General features: G+C 51.3%; 6 protein-coding genes across 6 annotated transcripts; 3 read left to right on the forward strand and 3 right to left on the reverse strand.

Annotated features, from left to right (window-relative positions):
* Positions 1–67: 67 nt before the first annotated feature.
* BO86DRAFT_413455 (putative Ras GTPase activating protein) lies at positions 68–5,859 on the reverse strand. The gene is made up of 3 exons (XM_025674742.1): positions 1,535–5,859; positions 1,206–1,484; positions 68–1,151 (listed from the first exon to the last, which is right to left on the reverse strand). Exons 1-3 carry the CDS (start codon positions 5,703–5,705, stop codon positions 262–264), a joined length of 5,340 nt encoding a protein of 1,779 aa, XP_025522929.1. The 5' UTR covers positions 5,706–5,859; the 3' UTR covers positions 68–261.
* Positions 5,860–7,849: 1,990 nt separating this feature from the next.
* On the forward strand, positions 7,850–10,100 carry BO86DRAFT_393016 (putative IMP dehydrogenase). Its single transcript, XM_025672928.1, has 3 exons — positions 7,850–8,172; positions 8,230–8,538; positions 8,737–10,100. Exons 1-3 carry the CDS (start codon positions 7,983–7,985, stop codon positions 9,876–9,878), a joined length of 1,641 nt encoding a protein of 546 aa, XP_025522930.1. The 5' UTR covers positions 7,850–7,982; the 3' UTR covers positions 9,879–10,100.
* A 226-nt stretch (positions 10,101–10,326) lies between these two features.
* Positions 10,327–11,906, forward strand: BO86DRAFT_393018 (NUDIX hydrolase). The gene is made up of 3 exons (XM_025672929.1): positions 10,327–10,667; positions 10,763–11,115; positions 11,211–11,906. The coding sequence occupies exons 1-3, from the start codon at positions 10,609–10,611 to the stop codon at positions 11,813–11,815; spliced, it is 1,017 nt and encodes a 338-aa protein (XP_025522931.1). The 5' UTR covers positions 10,327–10,608; the 3' UTR covers positions 11,816–11,906.
* Positions 11,907–12,348: 442 nt separating this feature from the next.
* On the forward strand, positions 12,349–13,250 carry rps21 (40S ribosomal protein eS21). Its single transcript, XM_025672930.1, has 2 exons — positions 12,349–12,478; positions 12,962–13,250. Exons 1-2 carry the CDS (start codon positions 12,447–12,449, stop codon positions 13,194–13,196), a joined length of 267 nt encoding a protein of 88 aa, XP_025522932.1. The 5' UTR covers positions 12,349–12,446; the 3' UTR covers positions 13,197–13,250.
* Positions 13,251–13,822: 572 nt separating this feature from the next.
* BO86DRAFT_459509 (phenylalanine--tRNA ligase subunit alpha) lies at positions 13,823–15,916 on the reverse strand. Its single transcript, XM_025677363.1, has 2 exons — positions 14,355–15,916; positions 13,823–14,277 (listed from the first exon to the last, which is right to left on the reverse strand). The coding sequence occupies exons 1-2, from the start codon at positions 15,824–15,826 to the stop codon at positions 14,184–14,186; spliced, it is 1,566 nt and encodes a 521-aa protein (XP_025522933.1). The 5' UTR covers positions 15,827–15,916; the 3' UTR covers positions 13,823–14,183.
* Positions 15,917–16,566: 650 nt separating this feature from the next.
* BO86DRAFT_234682 (uncharacterized protein) lies at positions 16,567–17,069 on the reverse strand. The gene has a single exon (XM_025667037.1). It carries the CDS (start codon positions 16,958–16,960, stop codon positions 16,625–16,627), a length of 336 nt encoding a protein of 111 aa, XP_025522934.1. The 5' UTR covers positions 16,961–17,069; the 3' UTR covers positions 16,567–16,624.
* Between the last annotated feature and the right edge of the window lie 3,929 nt (positions 17,070–20,998).

The following is a 20,998-nucleotide window of genomic DNA, read 5'->3' on the forward strand; positions in this document are numbered from 1 at the left end:
TGCACTCTGTATCATCCAAGGAAGGACAAAGTGGCAGAAAAAAAGGTAAAAAAAAAAAAAAAAAAAGGCATAACAACGAACAAGAGGGGTAATCATCGAAAATAAGGAGCTCGTCTCTGTGCATCAAACTCGCCGAGCTCTCGTCATGTTCAACATGCTATAACAGGAAAAGAGGTGGGATATCACAATAGCATAAGAGGGTAGAGGATATAGAGAGAAAATGAAAAGATAAGAAACAACATCATGCTGCGAGGCCCTCGATTATTCATTGTAGAACTTCCTCATGATGAGATGCAAGAAAAGGTTGACGTTCACCCGGAGCTGTCCGTCGAAGAAGTCAAGAAATTGCATGTTGTTGAACTGGGCCTGGAGCAGATCATCCAATGGTACCTGGGCGTTGGCACCTGGAATCATCATCGGACCACTGCTGCCATCCAGAGTAAACACACCAACTTCATTACTCGAGATCGTGAGGTCGACACGATCCCATTGGCGCTCAGTGTATCCTTTCCAGTGCACAAGAACACCCTTGTCGGCCAGGTTCCGAGCCGAGTACTTGTAAGAGCCAAACTTGAAAACCTTGCCCGATTTCTGGAGCTCACGTTGGTGGTCCCATTGCTTGGTGAAAGGCATGAGGAACCTCTTCTTCCCCTTCTTGTTCTGCAGGGTGATCATCGCCTGCTCGATATAGTCATTGTACGTCTTCAGCTGTTGATCCAGCCAGACAGCTTGGTCATTGAGACGTGCAAGCGTCATTCGTGCGCTATCCAACTCTCGCTCCCGTTGAATTCTCCGGCGGTGCTTGGTTCGGATATCGATAGCGATCGCGTTCAAGAGATCCTGGTAGTAGTTGTCACGGCGGATCTTCCCAGTCTGTTCGAGGTGCAATATATTCTCAAGTGCCGTCCGCTTGAGTTCGGAGTAACTCATGGAAGCAATGTCCACCATCGTGTTGGCCTCCGCATATGCGCTTCGCCTGGTGTTGTTTGCACTCAGTTCATCGCGCACCAGCATCATCCATTTTTCCTCGTCTTCGTCGGTAGGTGGCTTGACCATGATCTCCAATAAGTTGGCACCCGTTTGGACTCTGATGATGTACAGGATGCATCGTTTTGTTTCCATGAACAAAGCCTTGACATCTGCCTCTGGGTCTGGATCGCAAGTCAGCTATCAACACGCATTGGCCGGAATTCAAAACAACTCACCTTCAACCTGTGCAAGCTTAGGGTTGAGTGTGAGACTGATTTCAGAGGAGTTGACACTCATCAACTCGCTCTCATTGGATTTCACATTTCCGAGGTCACGGATGACTTCTTTCAGGATATCATCTTGGGTTGGGCACATGTACTGTATCTCACTGGCGACGAGTTGATGGATGGAGAAAATATCCGCCATCTTGATGTACAAGGTGGGCTTCGTTTTGGCGTAGAGATCATTAAACTCATCGATGTCGAAATAATCCTCTGCATTCTGGACAGAGATCACTATACAACAGTCAGTACCAGAAGAAAATCTTGTCCATGTTTCTACTTACTGTCACCCCAGGTCTGGCCAAGCCGTTGAATGGAGTCACCGATATAACTGTTCAGGGGCTGGAGGTAGACATTCTCCGCACCGAAAAGTCGTCCAGAAGCTACTTGCGCAATCACCTTCGCAATCTCAGAAAGGTTTCGCTTCTGCTCCTGAGTCAAACCTCGATCCACCACACCGTACTTCTCGGGTTCGAAAATGGCAGGCTGGAAATAATTTCTCCCTACCCAATGGCCGACAGTTTGGAGAATAAATCCAGGGTCTTCGTTGGAGAATCTTGATAGCAAGCTCTCATACATCTCTTTTGCGATATACCGAATACCGAAGGGCATCCGATAAAGTAGCTCTTCGAAGGCAGAGAAAAACTGATCGGCAATATCACGAAGGTCCTGGAGATTTTGAATGAAGGTCGCCCTAGTTTCTGGATCTCGAATGGCCTCCTCTCGGGGGATATCAGGTCGACGCCTGCTTCTCTTTCCGGTCCGCAATTCCTCATTATTGATGGCTGAACGATAGATCTGCATTGGGTCACTTTCCAGGTCCAACTCCGGATTTTCGATGATGTTCTCCCGAACGACGGGACCCAGCGTATCCCGCATGAACTTGCGGTCTCGGGGTGATTTGATATAAGATGCGAAGAGTTTGTTCCAGAACGCATTGCAGCGCAAGTATTCATGCAGTGAGTCGAAGCTCTCAATCTCTTCTCGCGCTGAACGTGCGAGCAGCCTGATCAAGTAGTACTCCTCTCGCCTCTTCTGCGAGTAGCCAAAAAGCCCCATCATCAGGTGTCTGATCCGCTCGTATTCCTTCTCGGAGGTGTTCAGCTCACGCAGACGCCGGAAGAGCTTGGCCAAGTACTGCGATTGGGTCTGAAGAAGGAAGAAGAACACCTGATATTGTTCTAGTTTTCTCCTTGACGTCTTGTTCAGGGCCTTGAGATCGAAGGGGTCTGTGGACGAGATCTCTCTGTTGGGCAGCAGGCTACCAACGTGACCGCCGAAGTGCTTTTGGTGCTTGACGACTTCATCAAGGGTGATCTTGTTCTTTACCAGCAGAGCGATCTTGATATCGAGCTGACTGATGTACTGTTCCGCTAGCTCGTTTTGTCGAACTTGCTGAACTACCAACTTTCTTGTTCGCTCAAACTCAATCTCCTCGTCGAAGTCAAATTCGCTGTCATTCAATAGGTGCACGAAGCCTTTGACAGTCCCTACTGGAGGATTCTTGCCGGTAGTAAGACTCTTGTATGCTTGACCCTGAATTCTTCCTCGCACATAACTTTGCGCCTTGATAACCTTTTCCATATTCTGGCGATAATATTGACGTTTCTCTTCGAATTTCGAACGGACTAGGTATCCACGTATGTGCGATTGGAGCTCAATGACAACATCTTCTTCGGCAGCAAGGTCTGCCAGCATTTGGCCAACTTCAACCCGGATCAGCATCGCTCGAATTTGTGCCTGCAACTGGCTGACTTCATCCTCACAGTCCTCGAGCTCGTCCAGATCTCCGCCAACCTTGATTCTAAGAACTGCCGCACGAGTGAGGGCCTGGAGATGTGTGATCACCAGTGCTTCATCCTGCAAGGCCTCGGCCTCGGCTGCCAATCGTCTCCTGAGGATTGAGCCTCGGCCCATAGATTGTAATTCCAGGATGAAAGTCTCTGCTTCTGCCAGTGCTGCCTTTTGCGACCGGATCTCAGACCGGATCACATTCGCTCTCGCTATGCTCTGAAGTAGAATTGCTGCCTGGGTATGTTCATTTAGGTCCTGTCGAAGCTGCTGAAGGGCTGTTCTCACTGCCCCACCACGAGCCAGTGATTGAAGCGATACGCACTCGCTGGTCGTCTTCTCAAGTGCTACCGCTTGTTGATGCTGACGCTCTCTTAGTGCACGGCCTCGAGCAATCGATTGAATAGTAGTAATGGCAGTCAACTCAGTGGCGAGCGCTTCCTTGATCTCAGCAATGGACTTCCTCGTCAGCATCCCGCGAATCTTCCCTTGTAGAGACACCGTGGACGCTTCAGTGCTACTGATTTCTGCGTTCTGCACATTCACCTGCTGCCTTAAGATGCCGGCTCTGATGATTGACTGGAGTGCTGTTATTTCATCTTCTGCCGACCGTGTGGCTTCATACAGTTCAGAGACTTGGCTGCGTTGCAGAGTACCTCGAATATGTGCCTGTAGTGCCGTGATGCTGTCTTCCACGGAGCGTAGAGCTTCACGCTGCTGTGAGACTAGGCTGCGTTGCAGAGCACCTCTGATATATGCTTGAAGAGTCGCAATATTGTCCTCGGCGGAGTGCGCGGTTTCATATTGCTGCGAGACCTGGTTACGTTGCAGAGCTCCTCGGATAATCGCTTGAAGTGCGGTGATGCTATCCGCAGCGGAGTGAACAGCTTCCAGCTGCGCTGAAACTTGACTGCGCTGGAGAGCACCCCGGATAGCAGCTTGCAGTAGTCGGACCTCATTTTCCGCGTATCTGGTATCCTCGTACATCTCAGATACAGTCTTGCGCTGCAAGGCTCCTCTCAGCGCCGCCTGAATCTGTTTGATGCCGGATTCCTCCTTCAGAATCTGAGTTCGCAAATAGTCAACGTCGGCCCTTGCTTTGGCGCCACGAATGAGGCTCTGTAGCTGCATGATGCCCGTTTCGTTGGCCCGGTAGTGTTTCTGGACACTACTCTGGCGGCTTCGCACAAGGAATGCTCGGCAAAGCGCTTGAAGATTGGTGGCAAAGGTCTTCATGTCCAAGCGATATTGAATGATTTGACGGGCCCAGTCAGCGCGAATCCGGGATTGCAATTCCACCAAGAAAGGTTCGAAGTCCCAAAGGTCATTCATAAGGTTTCCCAGCTTCAGGCGCGTCATTGCGCCTCTAATTTGAGCTTGGAAATCAGCAATTGACGCTTCGCTCTCGTGCAACTCGCGTTGGATTCGCTCCTCTTCGGATTCTGGCTCCGGCTCCGGCTCCGGCTCAGGTTCTGCCCCGAAATTCGCAGCCATTCCCGAAAAGCTAGGCATGCTGACACCAGCCTTATCGAGACCCTTCTGTGTTTGCTCCAGCTCGTGATGTTCGAATTCAAGCTGGCCTACGAGATTTCCCATGCGAAACTCAACAAGGCCTTTCTTGAACAGCAGCCATGATAGGGCATGAACACAGTGTATGACTTTGGGAATATTCTTCTTCTCATATAGATCAATCAGCTCGAACCTGAAAAGTTCGGGCAATTCCACATCGTCCAAGAATCGGAAAAACATAGCGATATTATCCGAGTGTCGATATTGAAGTTTCGGATGTCTGAATATTCGAAACGTCCGGTTGGGATTCATCGCTTGTACCACTTCTGCAAGCGTCACACCATCGCGAAGAGCTTCCTCTAGTTGCACGATCGGAGGGATTTGCTTCTGGATAACTTCCTCGATCCACTCTTTAGCTTCTCCAATATGGCACAAGTATTCGTAAGCCTGTAGGAATTGTCGCTGTTTGTCCATCCAATTGCCTGCCGCCCAGGCCGACGCGGGCTTCTTGCGCACGATACTGGAGCCATCTTTTTTGGCCACTGAGTCTGCTCTCTTCAAACGTCGTCGTCCTTGCAGTCCTACCACAGAAGAGCTGTAGGTATCAAGGCCAAATTCATCTGTTTCTCCCGCTTTTGCGAATTTCGAGAGCGTCCGCAGGTGACCTGTCGATGATTTCTGGAACGTTTCGAGCTCAGGCGCCGAAAGGGTATGCGTGATTGGTGCAGGACTGGACAAGCTATGAGAATGTTGCGGTTTCATGTGGGGTCGCGTGTGAGGTGAAACAGTGTGCGGTTGCATGTCAAGAGGCGCTTCGCTTTTGGTAGGTGTTGTTGAGGCGTGCGAGTCCGTATCTTTCAATTCTTCGATGTCATGATGAAATGTGTTACGAGAGGTAGGTGTTTGGGGACGGTTTTCCTTCCAGTACTGCGGATGGTCGACAGTCTGACTGCGAGAATGGCGGTATATGGACTGTTTATTCGAGGGGGGCGATGCATTAGGTGCTTGAGAGAGTGGTCGCAAAGAACGGCGGATGTTCTCGTATGTTGCGCCCGCGTTGGACAAAGTTCCCACTTCGGAACGCCCTCCGGCCATTTTGTCGGACGGGATCTTATTCAGTTCACTCTTCCCCCGTCTATGGCTGATACTGGGCATCGATCCGATTGATGCAGTCGATGAGACAGTACTGGTGCGACTGGGGGCGAGGGAATTGGTGGAGGCAGTGTAGATAGACGAGCTTGTGGATGCTGTTGATCCATGGCGGAGTGGACTCGTTGTTTCGTCTGCAAAATCCGTCTGCGTACGTCGGAGACTGGCTAGGTGGCTTGACATAACGGGTGCCGTTCCGTGGACGAGATTGCTAGAACCAATGGAAATATAAGATACTCGATCTCAATTGGCCGCATACCTGCTTCTCCAAGCGAAGCAGTGAAACGGTTTTGAAGGTAGATGTATAGGAATATGTGTGTCAATTTGGCGAAGGCGGAATGTTCATTCAAGGACTTCTTCAGCTGGCAGGGCAAAGCGGCATGGTCCTATGGTAACCGGGGGAATTGGGCGGGAATTGGTTGATGCAGAAACGGAAGTCTGATTGGGCTGGGAACCACCGATTTACTGCAGACTGAATCACAAAAAAGGGCTGTCGATTGTAAAAAGCAGCCAGATAAATTGCGCCGCTGTGAAATGGAACGAACTCCCTTACCAGCAGGAATGCTAAACTGAAAGAAGAGGCTGAAGCGGCAGTGAGAAACGTAGGAAACAACAGGGAGGGAAGATTGATTAATCGGCAAGCAAGCGGGGGAAGGTAGGGAAGGGAAGGGACGGGCAATAGTCTACTAAATCGGAGGCAGGAACGGACCCCCCCCCCCCAGCCTCAGCCGAGTTGAAAACAAATCTCCCGATCAGGTATGGTGGGCACGGACATGTGACCGCGCCCCGATTACGATCGGAGTGACGTCGATCATCATTGCTCCAGCCACATCATTATTCCGGTTTCAAGGTTTCCAACAAGTCATATCCAAGATTACTGTTTCAGCTGAGATCAAAGGAAAAAGAAAGGAAACTGGTATCCTCGTGCAAGGTCTGATCTACGACCACGCAGGAATCTACCACAGAGGTGCACGTGTGAGTTTGAGAGGTTTGGCTCAACTTGCCCTGCTCAATATACGTGTTCCTTGTTGCAAAAACCCGGGCACAGCGGGCACGGATATATAATCCACTTCGATGGACGCGCCCAGGCACCAAATTCAATCAAGTTACCATGAATGGTTTGGCTGTTGGGTTTGCCATGTTCAGACATAGAAAGGCAAGACATAGAATAAATCGCAGCGCTGGTAAGCGACGGAGTTTAACTGCAATGATATTCCACCGTATTCACCCATGCTTGAAACTGATTTATATCAGCGTCCTGCCAGTATGCACTATTCGCGATGTAGGAAGCGACTACCAATGGGATTTGCGGGACAATGTCAGGCAGGTGGCTACGGAGACCCGAGAGCGGGTTTCATTAGATTCGGTTCGCTATACTATACGAACGTATGCTTGCAGTGCGGTAGTTAAACACATATGATGGGGCTAGCTCCAGTACAGATCAACTGGATAGAAAGCTTTTTAGATGTAGTCTCCCAATTGGTGCCATCTTCATTACTGAAATGCATCCTGATTAACACTCGCCGGGCGACAATCTCAAGAGTATCTCTTGAGGAGGGTCAGACTATCAATACTGAGGACGGGACAATGCCGACTGTTCATTAGGCCGGGAGCCGTTAAGCCTATGCCATGCATAGGTAGCGCGGGCGGATGCTGGCGGCTAATTCTTATCGGGAACTGACGGCCGATTAGTTACAAGTAAGTACTACGTTGGTACTGTATCACTCAAACCGTTTATCTTTGGCGGAGGTCTGTCTGCTGGTTTCAGCTATTGTCACAAGCAAATACAAGGTCCATTGGGGATACAGTGGTACAGTAGCAATGGCTGAATGGGGATGGGGTAGTACCATAGGACTGCCTAGTCACCTGGTGAGTACTAGACATGAACCGAATGGAATCTTCCGAACTTGGAAAAAAATATGATGCTTCTCACTAAGAAATCTCTAAGCGGGCGAGAACCGCTGCCGAGTGACTTGAGAGTCTGACTCACCGCCCACCGAAGACTTCGTTTAGCATCCAATCACGATGACAAATCTATTCAGAGCGGTGGCGCTAGACCGATTGCGGCATGGCATGGCGTGTGCGGCGAAGAGCTCAAAAGCCAATTTTTTTCTCCTCGGATTTTTCTCTCTTTTTCTTTTCTTTCTTTTCTTTGGGAAAGGAAGACTTTCTCCATCAACAGAACGTTTCGATCGTCGATCTGTTGATTATTATCTTTGATCTTTGATCACATTCTCTCTACAAGATTTGTTAAAGCTGTAGAGTCTTTTTTTCACATTCATCATGACTTTTGCCAACGGTGACATTCCTGGACCGGCCATGAAGGCTGAGATCCAGGACTACACTAAGGCCCTGGAGGTTCTGCAGAAGGAGTACACCACCAGTGATGGTCTGGATGTTGATACCCTGCTTGACTCTGACAAGCACGGTGCTTTGACCTACAACGACTTCCTGATTTTGCCCGGGTACATCGGTAAGGCGAGAATTTGAGCTCATCTCGTCGAACTGGGTTGCTGATGCCTCAGAATAGGCTTTCCTGCTTCAGATGTCACTCTCGACACCGCTGTTACCAAGCGTGTCTCTTTGAAGGTCCCCCTTCTCTCCTCCCCCATGGACACCGTCACGGAGCACAACATGGCTATCCACATGGCTCTCCTCGGTGGTTTGGGTATTATCCACCACAACTGCTCTCCTCAAGACCAGGCCGAGATGGTCCGCAAGGTCAAGAGATACGAGAACGGTTTCATCTTGGACCCCGTTGTCCTCTCCCCTACCGCTACTGTCCAGGAGGCCAAGGAGCTCAAGGCCAAGTGGGGCTTTGGTGGTTTCCCCGTCACTGGTAAGTCGCTACTTGAAATCCCTGCGTATCCTTTCCAACATGATGATCAATCACTTTTTCTTTATAACTTTCGTTCCACTGGAGCAGCGAGAGCAGCACTGTAGAGACCAGTTTTATCTGACCTCAGTTTCAATTGTCACTGTCATTATCACCTTTTGTCTAAGTCATTGATTCTAACATGATGATTGTCTGATACAGAGAACGGAACCCTCCGCTCCAAGCTCGTCGGCATGGTCACTTCTCGTGACATCCAGTTCCACCGCGATCTGGATGCCCCCGTCACTGCCATCATGTCCACCGACCTGGTCACCGCCCCTGCTGGTACCACTCTTGCCGAGGCCAACGAAGTCCTTCGCTCCTCCAAGAAGGGCAAGCTCCCCATTGTCGATACCAACGGCAACCTCGTCTCTCTCTTGTCTCGCAGTGACTTGATGAAGAACCTCCACTACCCCCTTGCCTCCAAGCTTCCTCAGTCCAAGCAGCTGATTGCTGCTGCCGCTATTGGTACTCGTGAGGAGGACAAGACCAGACTCAAGCTACTCGTCGAGGCTGGTCTCGACATTGTCGTCCTGGACAGCAGCCAGGGTAACAGCATGTACCAGATTGAGATGATCAAGTGGATCAAGCAGAACATCCCTGAGATTGATGTTATTGGCGGTAACGTCGTTACCCGTGAGCAGGCTGCTGCCCTCATCGCCGCCGGTGTCGATGGCCTGAGAATTGGCATGGGCAGCGGCAGTGCTTGCATCACCCAGGAGGTCATGGCTGTTGGTCGTCCTCAGGCTGCCTCCGTCCGCAGCGTCTCCAACTTCGCCGCTCGCTTCGGTGTTCCCTGTATCGCCGACGGTGGTGTCCAGAACGTTGGTCACATCGTCAAGGGCCTGGCTATGGGTGCCTCCACTGTCATGATGGGCGGTCTCTTGGCCGGTACCACCGAGTCTCCTGGTGAGTACTTCGTCAGCAAGGAGGGTCAGCTTGTCAAGGCCTACCGTGGTATGGGCAGTATCGCCGCCATGGAGGACAAGAAGGCTGGTGCTGGCGCCAAGGACAGCAAGGCCAGCAACGCTGGTACTGCCCGCTACTTCTCCGAGAAGGACTCTGTCCTCGTCGCCCAGGGTGTCGCTGGTTCCGTCCTCGACCGTGGATCGGTCACCAAGTTCGTTCCTTACCTCACCGCTGGTGTCCAGCACTCTCTGCAGGACATTGGCGTCAAGAGCCTAAAGGATCTCCACGATGGTGTCAACCAGGGCAAGGTTCGCTTCGAGATGAGAAGTGCTAGCGCTATGGCTGAGGGTAACGTCCACGGTCTGCACAGCTACGACAAGAAGCTCTACTCTTAAGCGGTGATAGCTTAAGTGTTTTGTTTTTGTCTTATATACCTTTTTATGCCTTCTGATTCTCTTGCATCTAAGAACCGTTTACCCTGTTTATATGATTGGTTATATGATGCTACGTGGTTGCTATGAAAAATAAAAAGCCTGGGCACGAGGGACTGGAGTTTGACGAGGAATAGTTCATACTTTGCTTTATGATAATTCAATACATTTCAAGAAATGGTTCTCACCATTAGACTGCAGCTTTTCTCTATTCATTGTAGCCATGAATCATCTAGAAGACAACAAGTCCGTCCGTAGTTCTATCGACAGCCCTACAAGTGCTTCAATCTATAGCCTCGGCCCCTGCGATAAGCCCGAACGCGGGGTAGACCGCTTTCAAGCGGACCGTTCGTGGCTGCTGCTGCTGCTGCTGCCAGGGCATTTTCCCTCCCTGCCTGTAGATCAAGGATTCGCTCGGCCCAACCATCACCTCCACTTCCGCTGAAAAGCCCCTGGAACGTGTCTGCACACAGCAGCCATGAACCCAATCCCGCTGGTTATCTCCAGCTGTACTCCCCGGTTAATAAATTCGACTTCCCCTCACCGCGTCGCACTCGCCCGAGGTCCCCGGCTTCCAGCTTCTGGAAAGTATACCCCCCGGCCTCTCACATGCTCCAATGACTACACACCGCAAACCACATGGAGAGCAAGCTCCAATGTCCCAAGATCCCAGCAGGCTGCTGCTACCCAAACTATGTCGTCTGCAACATCTAAACAGAAACCCAGCCCTGCGGTTCCGCGGCCCAGTTCTAGGTAAGCACAGAATTCGCAGACATGGAGTTTACTCCTTCCATCCGCTTGTTCATATTGTTAATCAAGTCTTGTTCCCGCCACTGATCCCCGTGCAGCGTCATCCTGGTATCGCCCAGAAACGAGATCCTCCTGCTTCATCGTGTCAAAACCTCGACCTCATTTGCCTCTGCCCATGTATTCCCTGGAGGCAACCTCTCCGCTCAAGATGGCCAATGCCCACCCGCCGAGGATTTAAAGCGCCACGACGACGGTCCGTGGTACCGCAACGCAGCGATTCGAGAGCTCTTCGAGGAGAGTGGCATTCTCCTCGCAAAGGATAATGTCTCCGGCAAGATGCTCTCCGTCCCGGAAGAACAACGCGAATCGGGTCGACGCGCGATCCATCAGAACCAGACCACTTTTTTAGATTGGTTGAGGCAGCAGAGTCTCAATGCGGTGCCGGATACAGGTGAGATACACGCTCATCTTGTACTTCACTACACTCGAAGAGACAAGAATCCAATTCCGGTGGAAGTTGTCTTTGCTAACCTAACCCGCCAACAGATGGACTGACCCCATTTACTCGATGGATCACCCCAACTATCAACACCCGACGCTATACGACGCAGATGTACCTATACTTCCTTCCACTTCCTGCGGAGGCTGAGAACCCGGTCCTCGACGAAATCCCATCCGAGGGACAGCGTGAGGAAATCCAAGTTCCGACGAGCGACGGAGGGGTTGAGGTCACAGAGGCTCGATTCTTGCCTGCTTCGGAGTGGCTACAGATGGCGCAAAAGGGCGACATTATACTGTTTCCACCGCAGTTCCTTCTGCTGCATCTGGTGGCTGGCTTCTTGGACAAAGAGCCCCGCGTCGCAGCTTCGCTGCAGGAATTGCGCAGACGGCGGGCGGAGCTTACTGAGTTTGTGAACACTGGTCAGCCGCCTTGGTCGGAGAAGTGTATCTCCCCGAAGATGCTGAGGATGGCCTCTGACGGACGGACGGTGCTGGCGTTGGATCAGCCGGGTCCCGAACTCAGGGGGACGGATAAGCAAGGGGAGACGGAACTGGTCGTGCTTGTGAAATTTAAGCCAGGGGAGGCGCGTGATTTGGAGGTGCGGTGGAAGAAGGATGCTTTCGAAGCTGAAGCGAAGAGTAACTTATGAAGGCAAGGATGGGAAGTGAATGGCGTCAAGATGGGATTCTCACTATGAGCGAAGCAATTAATCTGTAAACAAGCCCGACACATGATTCGACGAGGCACTCTACAACCTACTAGATGGGCCGGTGACAGTTCTGAATCACTGCCTTTAAACATGGCTAGCACTTTCTCTACTTCTGACGCCTCGAGCGAATCGCTGCTTGACAAGCTATCGCTCCTGAGACATAGGGCTCTTCTTTTCAGGGCTTAAAGGGTAAAGCAGCTTCGCCTGACTGCTCTGTTGTGCTTGTGGCATCTGAGATAATTCTACGCCGATGGCTAAGATGGGTATGAAAGTGGCTCCATATGTTGATCGCAGATACAGCAGAGCAGTGCAGTACAATGCATACTTAAAAGTCCTCGTACCCCACGGCTACCCGCACTAGCCCCAATTCGGGAAGGCGGGCCTTACCTAATCTGCAGCCAGCGTTAGCGGCAAGCCCTCGACAAAGAATCACATGACCCACAACCGGGAAACGCAGAAAGTTGTCCGGGTCACTCATTTCACCCCATCCGCCCACCGTCTCAATTTCCCGCGCACCGCTCCGTTTTTCTCGTCAACCTCAAGTTCCTCACCACCCACCCAACTCGCCAAAATGGAGAACGACAAGGGAGAGATCGTCGATCTGTACGTACACCTTTTCTCCCCCTCTTTTTTTGTGTGAAATCCCCAAGGGGATGCGGAAGGGTTTGGGGCAGGATAGCGGAGAACAACCAGACGACAGCAGAGACCATGCGAAAGGGGAGGAGGAAACAGGGAATGAGCGGAGGAAATGATATGCGATATTCGACCTGGTCCGGTGGTTTTCACATGCAATGGAGATCATTCCGGAGATGAGTGAGGGAAACGAAAGAAAAGACGTGGAATTGAAATCGGAAGAAGGGTGCATATCATATTTGATACGCGCTTCGAAAAGTCTTTTGTCTGGACCAGGTCGAAGTCGTATATCAAAGTCTCTCCGGTCCTGTCGTCTGGGAAAACTCTCCGCTATCGCCGCGTGTGCCCCAGTTCCTGCGCAATCACTTTTGCATATCGTCCCTGAGGCGGGGCGATATGCGCACACCACATTACCAATGCAGACAACTAACCACCTCTTGTTGTGCCTTACAGCTACGTGCCCCGCAAGTGCAGCGCCACCAACCGCATCATCAAGGCCAACGACCACGCCTCCGTGCAGATCTCCATCGCCCAGGTTGACGAGAACGGCCGCTACACCGGCGAGAACCAGACCTACGCTCTGTGCGGTTTCATCCGTGCCCGTGGTGAGAGCGATGACTCCCTGAACCGCCTCACCCAGCGTGACGGCTACCTCAAGAACGTCTGGACCGCCAGCCGTCAGCGCTAAGCGGACGGATTGACGTCTCGATGGGTGGTGTCCAATTTTTTATGTTTTTTTTTTGATGTCGGGTATTTGGTGATGGTAAGCCTTTTCTCTCTCTCGCAGGGTTAGACACCACCGCTCCGATCTTTCAATCGCCGGTGTCTCCCTCACCTGCAGAGAAGACACATACTGATTGTATGACTGCTACAGGATGAGATGTTATGGTCAACATCATGATATATCTTATATCCAAAAAAAGGACTTGAATGAAAGAAAAACTTCAACAAATAAAACCCCCCATTATACCCGACAACACACCGTCCCTTTTCTTCTTCTGGAAGCGTCAGTCACATGTAGACCTTTTCCTTTCTTAGTGTCCCCTTCTTCCCTATGTACTTTTCTTAAGTCTCCCTCCTAAACCGGCATATCCAAACCTTCCTCCCGCCCTTTGGGGTTGGATCGATTGGTTCCCCTCCCACGGGGGACTCCAAATATCCAACCTCGAAACCCTCTCCCATGCCCGAGGAAGGCCACGACCTAGTAGAGTAGATCTACAGTTCCAAAATGCCGGAGATCACATATTCCGCCTGCTGAAGAGCCACTGTCGCAGAGTTCGTGCACTGGGGCACAGATACTGGTGGAACATTCTTCTCTCTAGTTCTAGATTTAGTACTTAGTCTACGCATGCAAGCACCTTCCATCCAACCCCCAGCACTCTTGCAGAGAAAGGCATTGATTCTCTGATTGTCGAGTCGGTGGGTGTCCGCGTAACGTAACTCGTGATTTGAAATTGTGGTGGTCTTATATCATCATATCAAAACGAGGAGAAAAGAAAAGAAAAGAAGGCAGCAAGCACCATTACATTCGAACGTCTTTTGCATTTCAACAACAGAGTAAAAAAGCTTTAGGTTATGATGCTGGAGCCCCCGTTTTTTTTCTCTAGGAAATCTGCCCCGGGACAATCACCCTCGAGATCGGTATCTATATTGCTGGCTGCACTTTTTCCTTCCCCTAGTCCTTCTCCAATCGGACGGCCGGGTTGCTCTCGATGAAGTTGAGGTCGACCTTGTGGCCCAGCAGTTCACGGATGTTGCTGACGCCGTATCTGTGGAGCAGAAGGTATGGGAGGTTAGACTTGATGTTCTCGACTTGTGGTTTTGGATGGAAATGCTAGAAACTTACTTGATCATCGTGGGTCGCTCCAGACTCAGACCCCAACCGTACACGCGCATGTCCTTGGGAATGCCCATGGGCTCCAGCATCTCGGGCCGGAACATACCGCTGTTACCGATCTCGACCCACTTGCCCAGGCCGTTGTGGTAGCCGAAGATCTCCATGCTGGGCTCGGTGTAGGGGTTGTAGGCGGGCTTGAAGCGCAGCTGGTGGATGCCCATCTTGGCGAAGAAGACCTCCATGAAGCCGATGAGGCCGCCCAGCGTGAGGCCGTAGTCGGCGATGACACCCTCGATCTGGTGGAACTCGGCCAGGTGGGTGGCGTCGACGGCCTCGTTGCGGAAGACGCGGTCGATGCTGAAGTAGCGCGCGGGCCGCGGGTTGGCCGCCAGCTTGTGCAGCACGTAGGTCGAGACCGAGGTCGTGTGGGTGCGCAGCACCAGGCGCAGCGCCTCGTCCGCGTCCCAGGGGTAGCGGTAGCCGATCGAGCCGTACTTGCCCGTCTCGTGGACCGCGCGCACGTCGTCCCAGTATTGCTTGTAGTCGAGGGGTTTTGTCGACGAGGAGGAAGAGGAGGATGTGGTGGGCTGGAGGGTCTTGATCTGGTGCGGGTCGTTGGCCGGGTCCTCGCGCGGGGGGTCGGCCTTGACGGGGTCGGCAATGTAGAAGGTGTCTTGCAGGTCGCGGGCGGGGTGTTGCTGGGGCACGAAGAGGGCGTCGAAGTTCCAGAAGCCCGTCTCGACGAAGCGGTTGGTCGGCATCTCCTCGAAGCCCATCTCGAAGAAGATGTTGCGGAACTCCTGGCGCACCTTGTTCAGCGGGTGGAAGGTGCCCGCCGGGGTGGGCGCGCCCTTGGCCTTGAAGTTGTACGGCTTCAGCTGCGCCGTCTTCCACGAGCCGTTCATCAGCATCTCCGCCGTCAGGTCGGTCTCCTCCTTGACGAACTCGCGGGCGTACTTGGGGCCCTTGGCGATCTGGAAGGTGATCACCTTCTGCACCGTCGCCAGCTTGCGCCGCTTCAGGTCCGTCAGGGCCTTCGCATCGGCCACCGACTGCGTCTTCTGCACCGTCAGCAGCAGCTCGCGGGTCTCGTCGACGATCGTCTCGGTCGCCGCCCGCAGCATGTCCTTGTCCTTCTTGATCCAGCCCTTCTTGAACGCATTGCCCTGGCCGACCTTGGCGGTGTCCTTGCCGACCACGCCGGGGAGGTCGCCAATCTTCAATCCATCCAGAGCCGCCAGCACGGCCTGGAAAACCTTGGCCTCGTGACTGCCATTGGTGGCGATCTCCTCACCCTCCGGCGTCAGGACGATGATTTCCTTCTCGATGGTGTCATACTCGACCATCTGTCGGGAGGCTAGACGGTCGAGCGCAGCCTTGATATTTAGTGAGGGGGTGGAGGGGAAGGCTTCGCTGGAGAGGATGGAGGCGTCGGACGCGGACAGAGCGTCCAGAATGGGTTTCGTCATATCGGTCGCCATAATTGCAAGCCGTGGAATCCCCAAGAAGGCGGAGTCCGAGGGTTGTTGTGGGAAAAGAAGGAGGGGGCTTGCAGAGGAGGAGGGGTCTTGGAGGCACCGATCAGACACTGCCCACTTCACAATTATGACTCTTTTCGGGTACGCTCTTCAATTACGGCGGGCGATTGCGACCACCCCCGTCGTCCCGTGACCTGCCACCAGTTTGAACCCCGCCATTGCGGATTTGTTCTTCAATTGTTCTTCAGTTGTAAGTGAATTACACAAGAGCTTGTCAAGCGAGGATTGAGCTCCACTTTTGTTTTACTCGGATCAAGTACAGGAAGGAATGGTCCAAGATGTGCCCATCTGTGCAATTCCACGGAGGCCCACGGACTAAGCAAAACGAGTCCCATGATCTCGCCCAGGCCATCAAGAGACCGGCTCGAAACCAAATGTATTAGATCAGCATATGCCTGTGCGACCATGTATATTGACTATCGGTGACAGGTATGAGCAGAATGATCGGAACCATCCATGGTCGATTTGCGCATATACCCTCTCAACTGCAAGGGGCTTGGGCCTGGAGTCCCCCAAAACAAGAGCGAGGTCATGGACATCTGGAATGAAGGGTACTGTTATTCTTCTTCTGTTGAGACTCTCTCCGTGCATTTGGGTCACGATCGAAACAGTCCGCCCAAATTAGGTTCATTGGAGAAGGAAGCCCTGTAAATGACCACTACGGCACCATTTTCAACCTTCGAGGGAGGATTCTGTTATCTACCCCGTGACAGACCCGGGCCAAGCCGTCAAAATCCTCTGTCAACTTTGTACGACCGTAAAATGCCAGGTCTGGAGTGTATAATGCGGTGGGCGGAAGATCCGAATGGACGGACGATATATATTCTCGACCGAACCAAGGCAGTTATGACCACCGAGTGCAGTGATCCTTGGCCTGGGGAACCTCCCGAAATTGATGGAGTGGGAACGGGGGCAGGGGGTGAGATCCAATGATGCAGAAGCAGTTTCCACAGTCCTACACCATCTTGGGCGACGTGAAGGATTATTCCTTGCTTGTCCCGTGGTGGTGATAGTGGTGGTAGTGGTGGTGGTGGCTGGCAGCTGGCAGCTGGCAGGATATACTAGAAGCGCAAGCATGGTTTTCCACTGGGCAAAACGGTAGACGAGGCCCAACACAGTTTAGCCCATCATTAGTTCTCCAGGTGTACTCCGTAGACACTCCAGCAATTTATTCTTGACAGGCAGGGTTAGCGTCCACCTCGAAAGCAAGATTTAGGGGGCGCCAGCTGCAACTTTTGGTCCTCTCAGCTTCTTTGGTGATGGCTTCCTTGGTAGGAGACCAAGCAGGCAGCTATTACTGCTGGTCGATAGGTACGGTACTTAGTATGTAGCCCTTCCTTACTCCCTCCTGTTCCATGTCTATCCAACTATCTACATATCTACTGCTTGGGCAGAGTCACAGAAGTACAAATAATAGTTAGCTATAGTAAGTTATCAATTGATGCCTCTATTCTCTGGCATTCCTCGATCCTCGCATGATAATCCCAGACAGGTTTAGTTGGATGGGACTGCGAAAAGCTCTTCTCAGTATAGATCTTCATGATTGGCTTATCGGGGGTAATCGATGGGTCTTGCACGCGACCGTTTGGGTCTGGAACTGGATCTTCCCCCGGGGAGGGATCGTGATAGATGAATGCTATCTGCTGTAAATATCTGCCAGGAAGGTATTGATGAATCTTGCTCAGGACGTCCAGATGGTGTATTGCTGAAACAAGCACCCAATCTGCATCCTATTGTACAAGTTCTCTACCAATGTTCATTCTCCATGCCTTAACAATGACGATCATGTCGCTGCCCCCATAGAAAAGACTTCGAGAAGAGGGTTAGGAGGATCCCATTCCCATGGTTCTTCCTCCAGCTGTTACTCCACCCATCACCAGCCGTGGCTGATGCCTGTAGACAAAGACTTGGGTCATCGCCTAACACGGCTGGCAACCTAATTTACACCGACCGATGAATCTTGGGCTGTGAATCACTAGAATCACTATCGATTTCAGGACCGAACTTAATCATGTTAAGATTCAACCCCCGGGCGAACGGGCAATGTCTCGGGCATGGACCTGTGCGCCTGGGCTGACGGTGCACAATAACGGGCGGGAAGATATGTATCAGAAACGAAAGATGAGAGAGCTACGGAGTACTCTGTACGTTTACCGTAGTTGGATCCAGCCTCTACACACCCACTTTCTCTTGTCGCGAGATGATACAATCAAGCAGGAAATTCTGGATACATTAGGTCATAGATCAGTTTCTAGACCACCCACATCCAAGTTGTGCGGTAGCTAAGGCACCCGAAACATCATCTCATGGGACAGAGGTGTCCTGTTCCTGCGGTGGTCTGCCTGTCCAGACCGGTCTGCCCTGCATCATTCCTGATTTCCCTCGACTCCGTTACCCTCTCTCTTTTTACCTCATTGTCCATTCTCCTCCCGTCTTGTAATTTTTTGTTCTGTTTCCCTCCGGTCACCAACCAGTCAGGTTGTTGTTGTTGTTGTTGTTGTTCGATTGTGATAGGTAGATACAGGCTAGGGCCGTCTTCTTACGTCTCACCTGCCTTTGGAGCCACGGCAATACGAATGCCACTACGTAGTCGACTAGACGAATACCTGTTCTTTGCCCCCTCCCTCCGACACCTTTCTGCTTCATCTTACGCGGTGCGGAGGAAGAGGAGGAAGATAGGGATGTGATGGTGGGAATATGACCAGTCCTGCTAATCTGGAGGTCGGGGGAGGTTGGCCACAAACACGCGTGCATCGAGGTTTGCTTATTCGATGCTGCGAGTCGATGTCTTTCTGCAAGGCTTCGCTAGACGGCAATTGTGGTAGGGTAGGTCATCTCTCCCTTTCAATGTGTATCCAGGTGCAATGCACCTTTTTTTTTATCCAAAAAAAAAATCCGTACTTCGTAAATGTCATTGACTCAGTGCATAGATTTATTCAATGTTAGCAGCCCAAAGAACCAATACGCTGCAGCCAAAGAAGACACGCCTCCCTCCCTTCCTTGGATGTGAACTTCTTATGAAATGATCGGTAATCAGTTTAGCTGCCTGGTGCTTTCTGAACGCTCACAAAAGCAGGGATGCCCGTGCGTTCGACTGCAGTACGTAGCTACTATTTAGCAGTAGTAATGGTCATTTGGTGGCGGTAAGGTACGGTATGGGCATCATTTTTTTTTTTTTTGCCCTCTTCCTTCTTCCGTAACTACCCCGTACTTACCTGTCTATCTACCTGTCCGTCGTGCGTTCTTCTTGTATGCTCACGCGGCAAGGTCGCTTTCCGACACGCGCCAAGGGCACACACACAGAAGAGCAGTTCGGTAACATAGGGAGAGAGGACTGCGAATTTTTTCCCCTTCCTGTCGTTTCTTTTTTTGGTTGGTGTGAGACACCTTTGAAGGGACCACTTACTATAATGGTATAACAACTGTCCCTATGAGACATGATTATCCCGTATTTGTTCTGGTTTAAATGTGGCAGTTCACGGGAAAAGGGACGAAAAAAAAGCCCAAAAATAAGTAGAGTAGTTCGGACAGTCCCCAGTCCCCACACCACGCGAGCTGAAAAATGCATTAGTGACTACTGTCATGTTATGAACTCTCCGTTGTTGGCTCAACCAAGGGGGAAAGGCATTTCTAAGCCCCGGGAACCAAGGGTCGTTGTCATATCTCGGTACGGTTCTTTGGGGAGGGCACCTCGGAGATTAGGTTAGATTATTTATCAACTTAAGGTCTGTAATCTGTCGGTCTGTCAAAAGAAAAGCAGTTGAGAAGCTTAATGTCAAATGCAGAGCGGCGCGGAGTACAGAATAATATACAGATCAGGTGGTCTACCAGATGCTTACTGGTCTGTCTATCTGTACATTCCAGTTGCTCTCCCATTTTCTGTGCGGGGAGAAGGAGGGGGATGAAAATCAAGGAAAATTCTCCAGATCCTCCGGGTGGGAAGATCAACCGGTGACTGGACTACTGGAGGAACTGTCCAGCGGCAGCGATCCCTTGATCATAAATACTATACAGTCTCTGAGGTTGAACGAGTGCTGTCTGTTCGCAATCAATTGCTGCTTGCTTCTTTATTCACCGATGAGAGGCGTGAAGATCGCTATTGATGATAAGGTATTGTCTCATCTAACTAGTTTAAGCATCTCAGTAGATACAAAAGAAAGTGTAGGTAGTCAATAGTACATAGTACCTACTTACCTTACTCGGTGCTGAAGTACTCCATAACTTAGTAAGTACTGTACTCCGTACTCCGTACAGCACCGCCAAACCCCTCCCCCCCTCTCTCCATTGCATCCGATCACGCCTTGTAGCTTTGCCTCATCGCCGGGCGCGTTGCTTCCATCCAGCCTCATTTGACTTGCACACATGGGACTTGGATACGCCCTTCCCATTCGTACTTTGTCTGGATAGTTTTCTACCTAGTATCTTATCATTCTTCTCTTTCTCATCATTATTCTGAGAACTGTACTCCGTAATTTGTTGTCATTTGCCCTGTTGGACGGCACACACACACACACACACACACACACACACACACAGCTGACTGATCCGACATCGTTTCTCCTCCCCCTCCCCCTTTAACTCTCTCTCCCAATAATAATCCCATTTCTTCTTCCTCCCCGCCCGACCTCTATTGCGCGCTGCGCTTTGTTTGGATCTACTTGAACCCATCCATTCATCGGCTGTCCGTCCGTTGAATCTTATCCGGCTACTTTTCACCCAGCCTGTCGTCGGCTCTGGTTTCCAACCTTTGACACTACTAGGTGCCTTGCCTGCCTTAACCCACCGACCGACACTCACCTGTCTGTCTGTCTGTCTGCCTACCGACTGTTTCTCAATTCTTCTTATTTCCCTCCCCTTTTTGATTTTACCCATCCTTAATCCACATCCACCGAGGATCAACAACTTCTTTGAGCCTTCTTGGATCTTCGCGCCTACTCCACTCCACCGGGATAGACAGAAGACCGACATAGAGATAGACACGCAAACCACGAACCCCCATGTCGTCTTAACACCGAGCAGATCTTCCTTCACCTTAACCTTCTTCACCTTCACCTTTTATCTACCTTCTTACCTTCTTTCAAAACATTCGTACCACGAAACTACTCACTCCCACTC

This window comes from Aspergillus japonicus (genome assembly GCF_003184785.1).
Source record: "Aspergillus japonicus CBS 114.51 unplaced genomic scaffold BO86scaffold_82, whole genome shotgun sequence".
Taxonomy (NCBI): Eukaryota; Fungi; Ascomycota; class Eurotiomycetes; order Eurotiales; family Aspergillaceae; genus Aspergillus; species Aspergillus japonicus.

Coding starts and splice junctions, on each gene's coding strand:
- BO86DRAFT_413455 (XM_025674742.1), bottom strand. CDS start 5,705: ATGCCCAGTATCAGCCATAGACGGGGGAAGAGTGAACTGAATAAGATC. Junction 1,485..1,534: donor TGGCCAGACCTGGGGTGACA/GTAAGTAGAAAC, acceptor ACTGTTGTATAG/TGATCTCTGTCCAGAATGCA. Junction 1,152..1,205: donor TAAGCTTGCACAGGTTGAAG/GTGAGTTGTTTT, acceptor CTTGCGATCCAG/ACCCAGAGGCAGATGTCAAG.
- rps21 (XM_025672930.1), top strand. CDS start 12,447: ATGGAGAACGACAAGGGAGAGATCGTCGATCT. Junction 12,479..12,961: donor AAGGGAGAGATCGTCGATCT/GTACGTACACCT, acceptor TGTGCCTTACAG/CTACGTGCCCCGCAAGTGCA.
- BO86DRAFT_234682 (XM_025667037.1), bottom strand. CDS start 16,960: ATGCTTGCGCTTCTAGTATATCCTGCCAGCTGCCAGCTGCCAGCCACC.
- BO86DRAFT_393018 (XM_025672929.1), top strand. CDS start 10,609: ATGTCGTCTGCAACATCTAAACAGAAACCCAGCCCTGCGGTTCCGCGG. Junction 10,668..10,762: donor GTTCCGCGGCCCAGTTCTAG/GTAAGCACAGAA, acceptor ATCCCCGTGCAG/CGTCATCCTGGTATCGCCCA. Junction 11,116..11,210: donor CAATGCGGTGCCGGATACAG/GTGAGATACACG, acceptor ACCCGCCAACAG/ATGGACTGACCCCATTTACT.
- BO86DRAFT_393016 (XM_025672928.1), top strand. CDS start 7,983: ATGACTTTTGCCAACGGTGACATTCCTGGACCGGCCATGAAGGCTGAG. Junction 8,173..8,229: donor GATTTTGCCCGGGTACATCG/GTAAGGCGAGAA, acceptor GCCTCAGAATAG/GCTTTCCTGCTTCAGATGTC. Junction 8,539..8,736: donor TGGTGGTTTCCCCGTCACTG/GTAAGTCGCTAC, acceptor TGTCTGATACAG/AGAACGGAACCCTCCGCTCC.
- BO86DRAFT_459509 (XM_025677363.1), bottom strand. CDS start 15,826: ATGGCGACCGATATGACGAAACCCATTCTGGACGCTCTGTCCGCGTCC. Junction 14,278..14,354: donor GAGCGACCCACGATGATCAA/GTAAGTTTCTAG, acceptor TCTGCTCCACAG/ATACGGCGTCAGCAACATCC.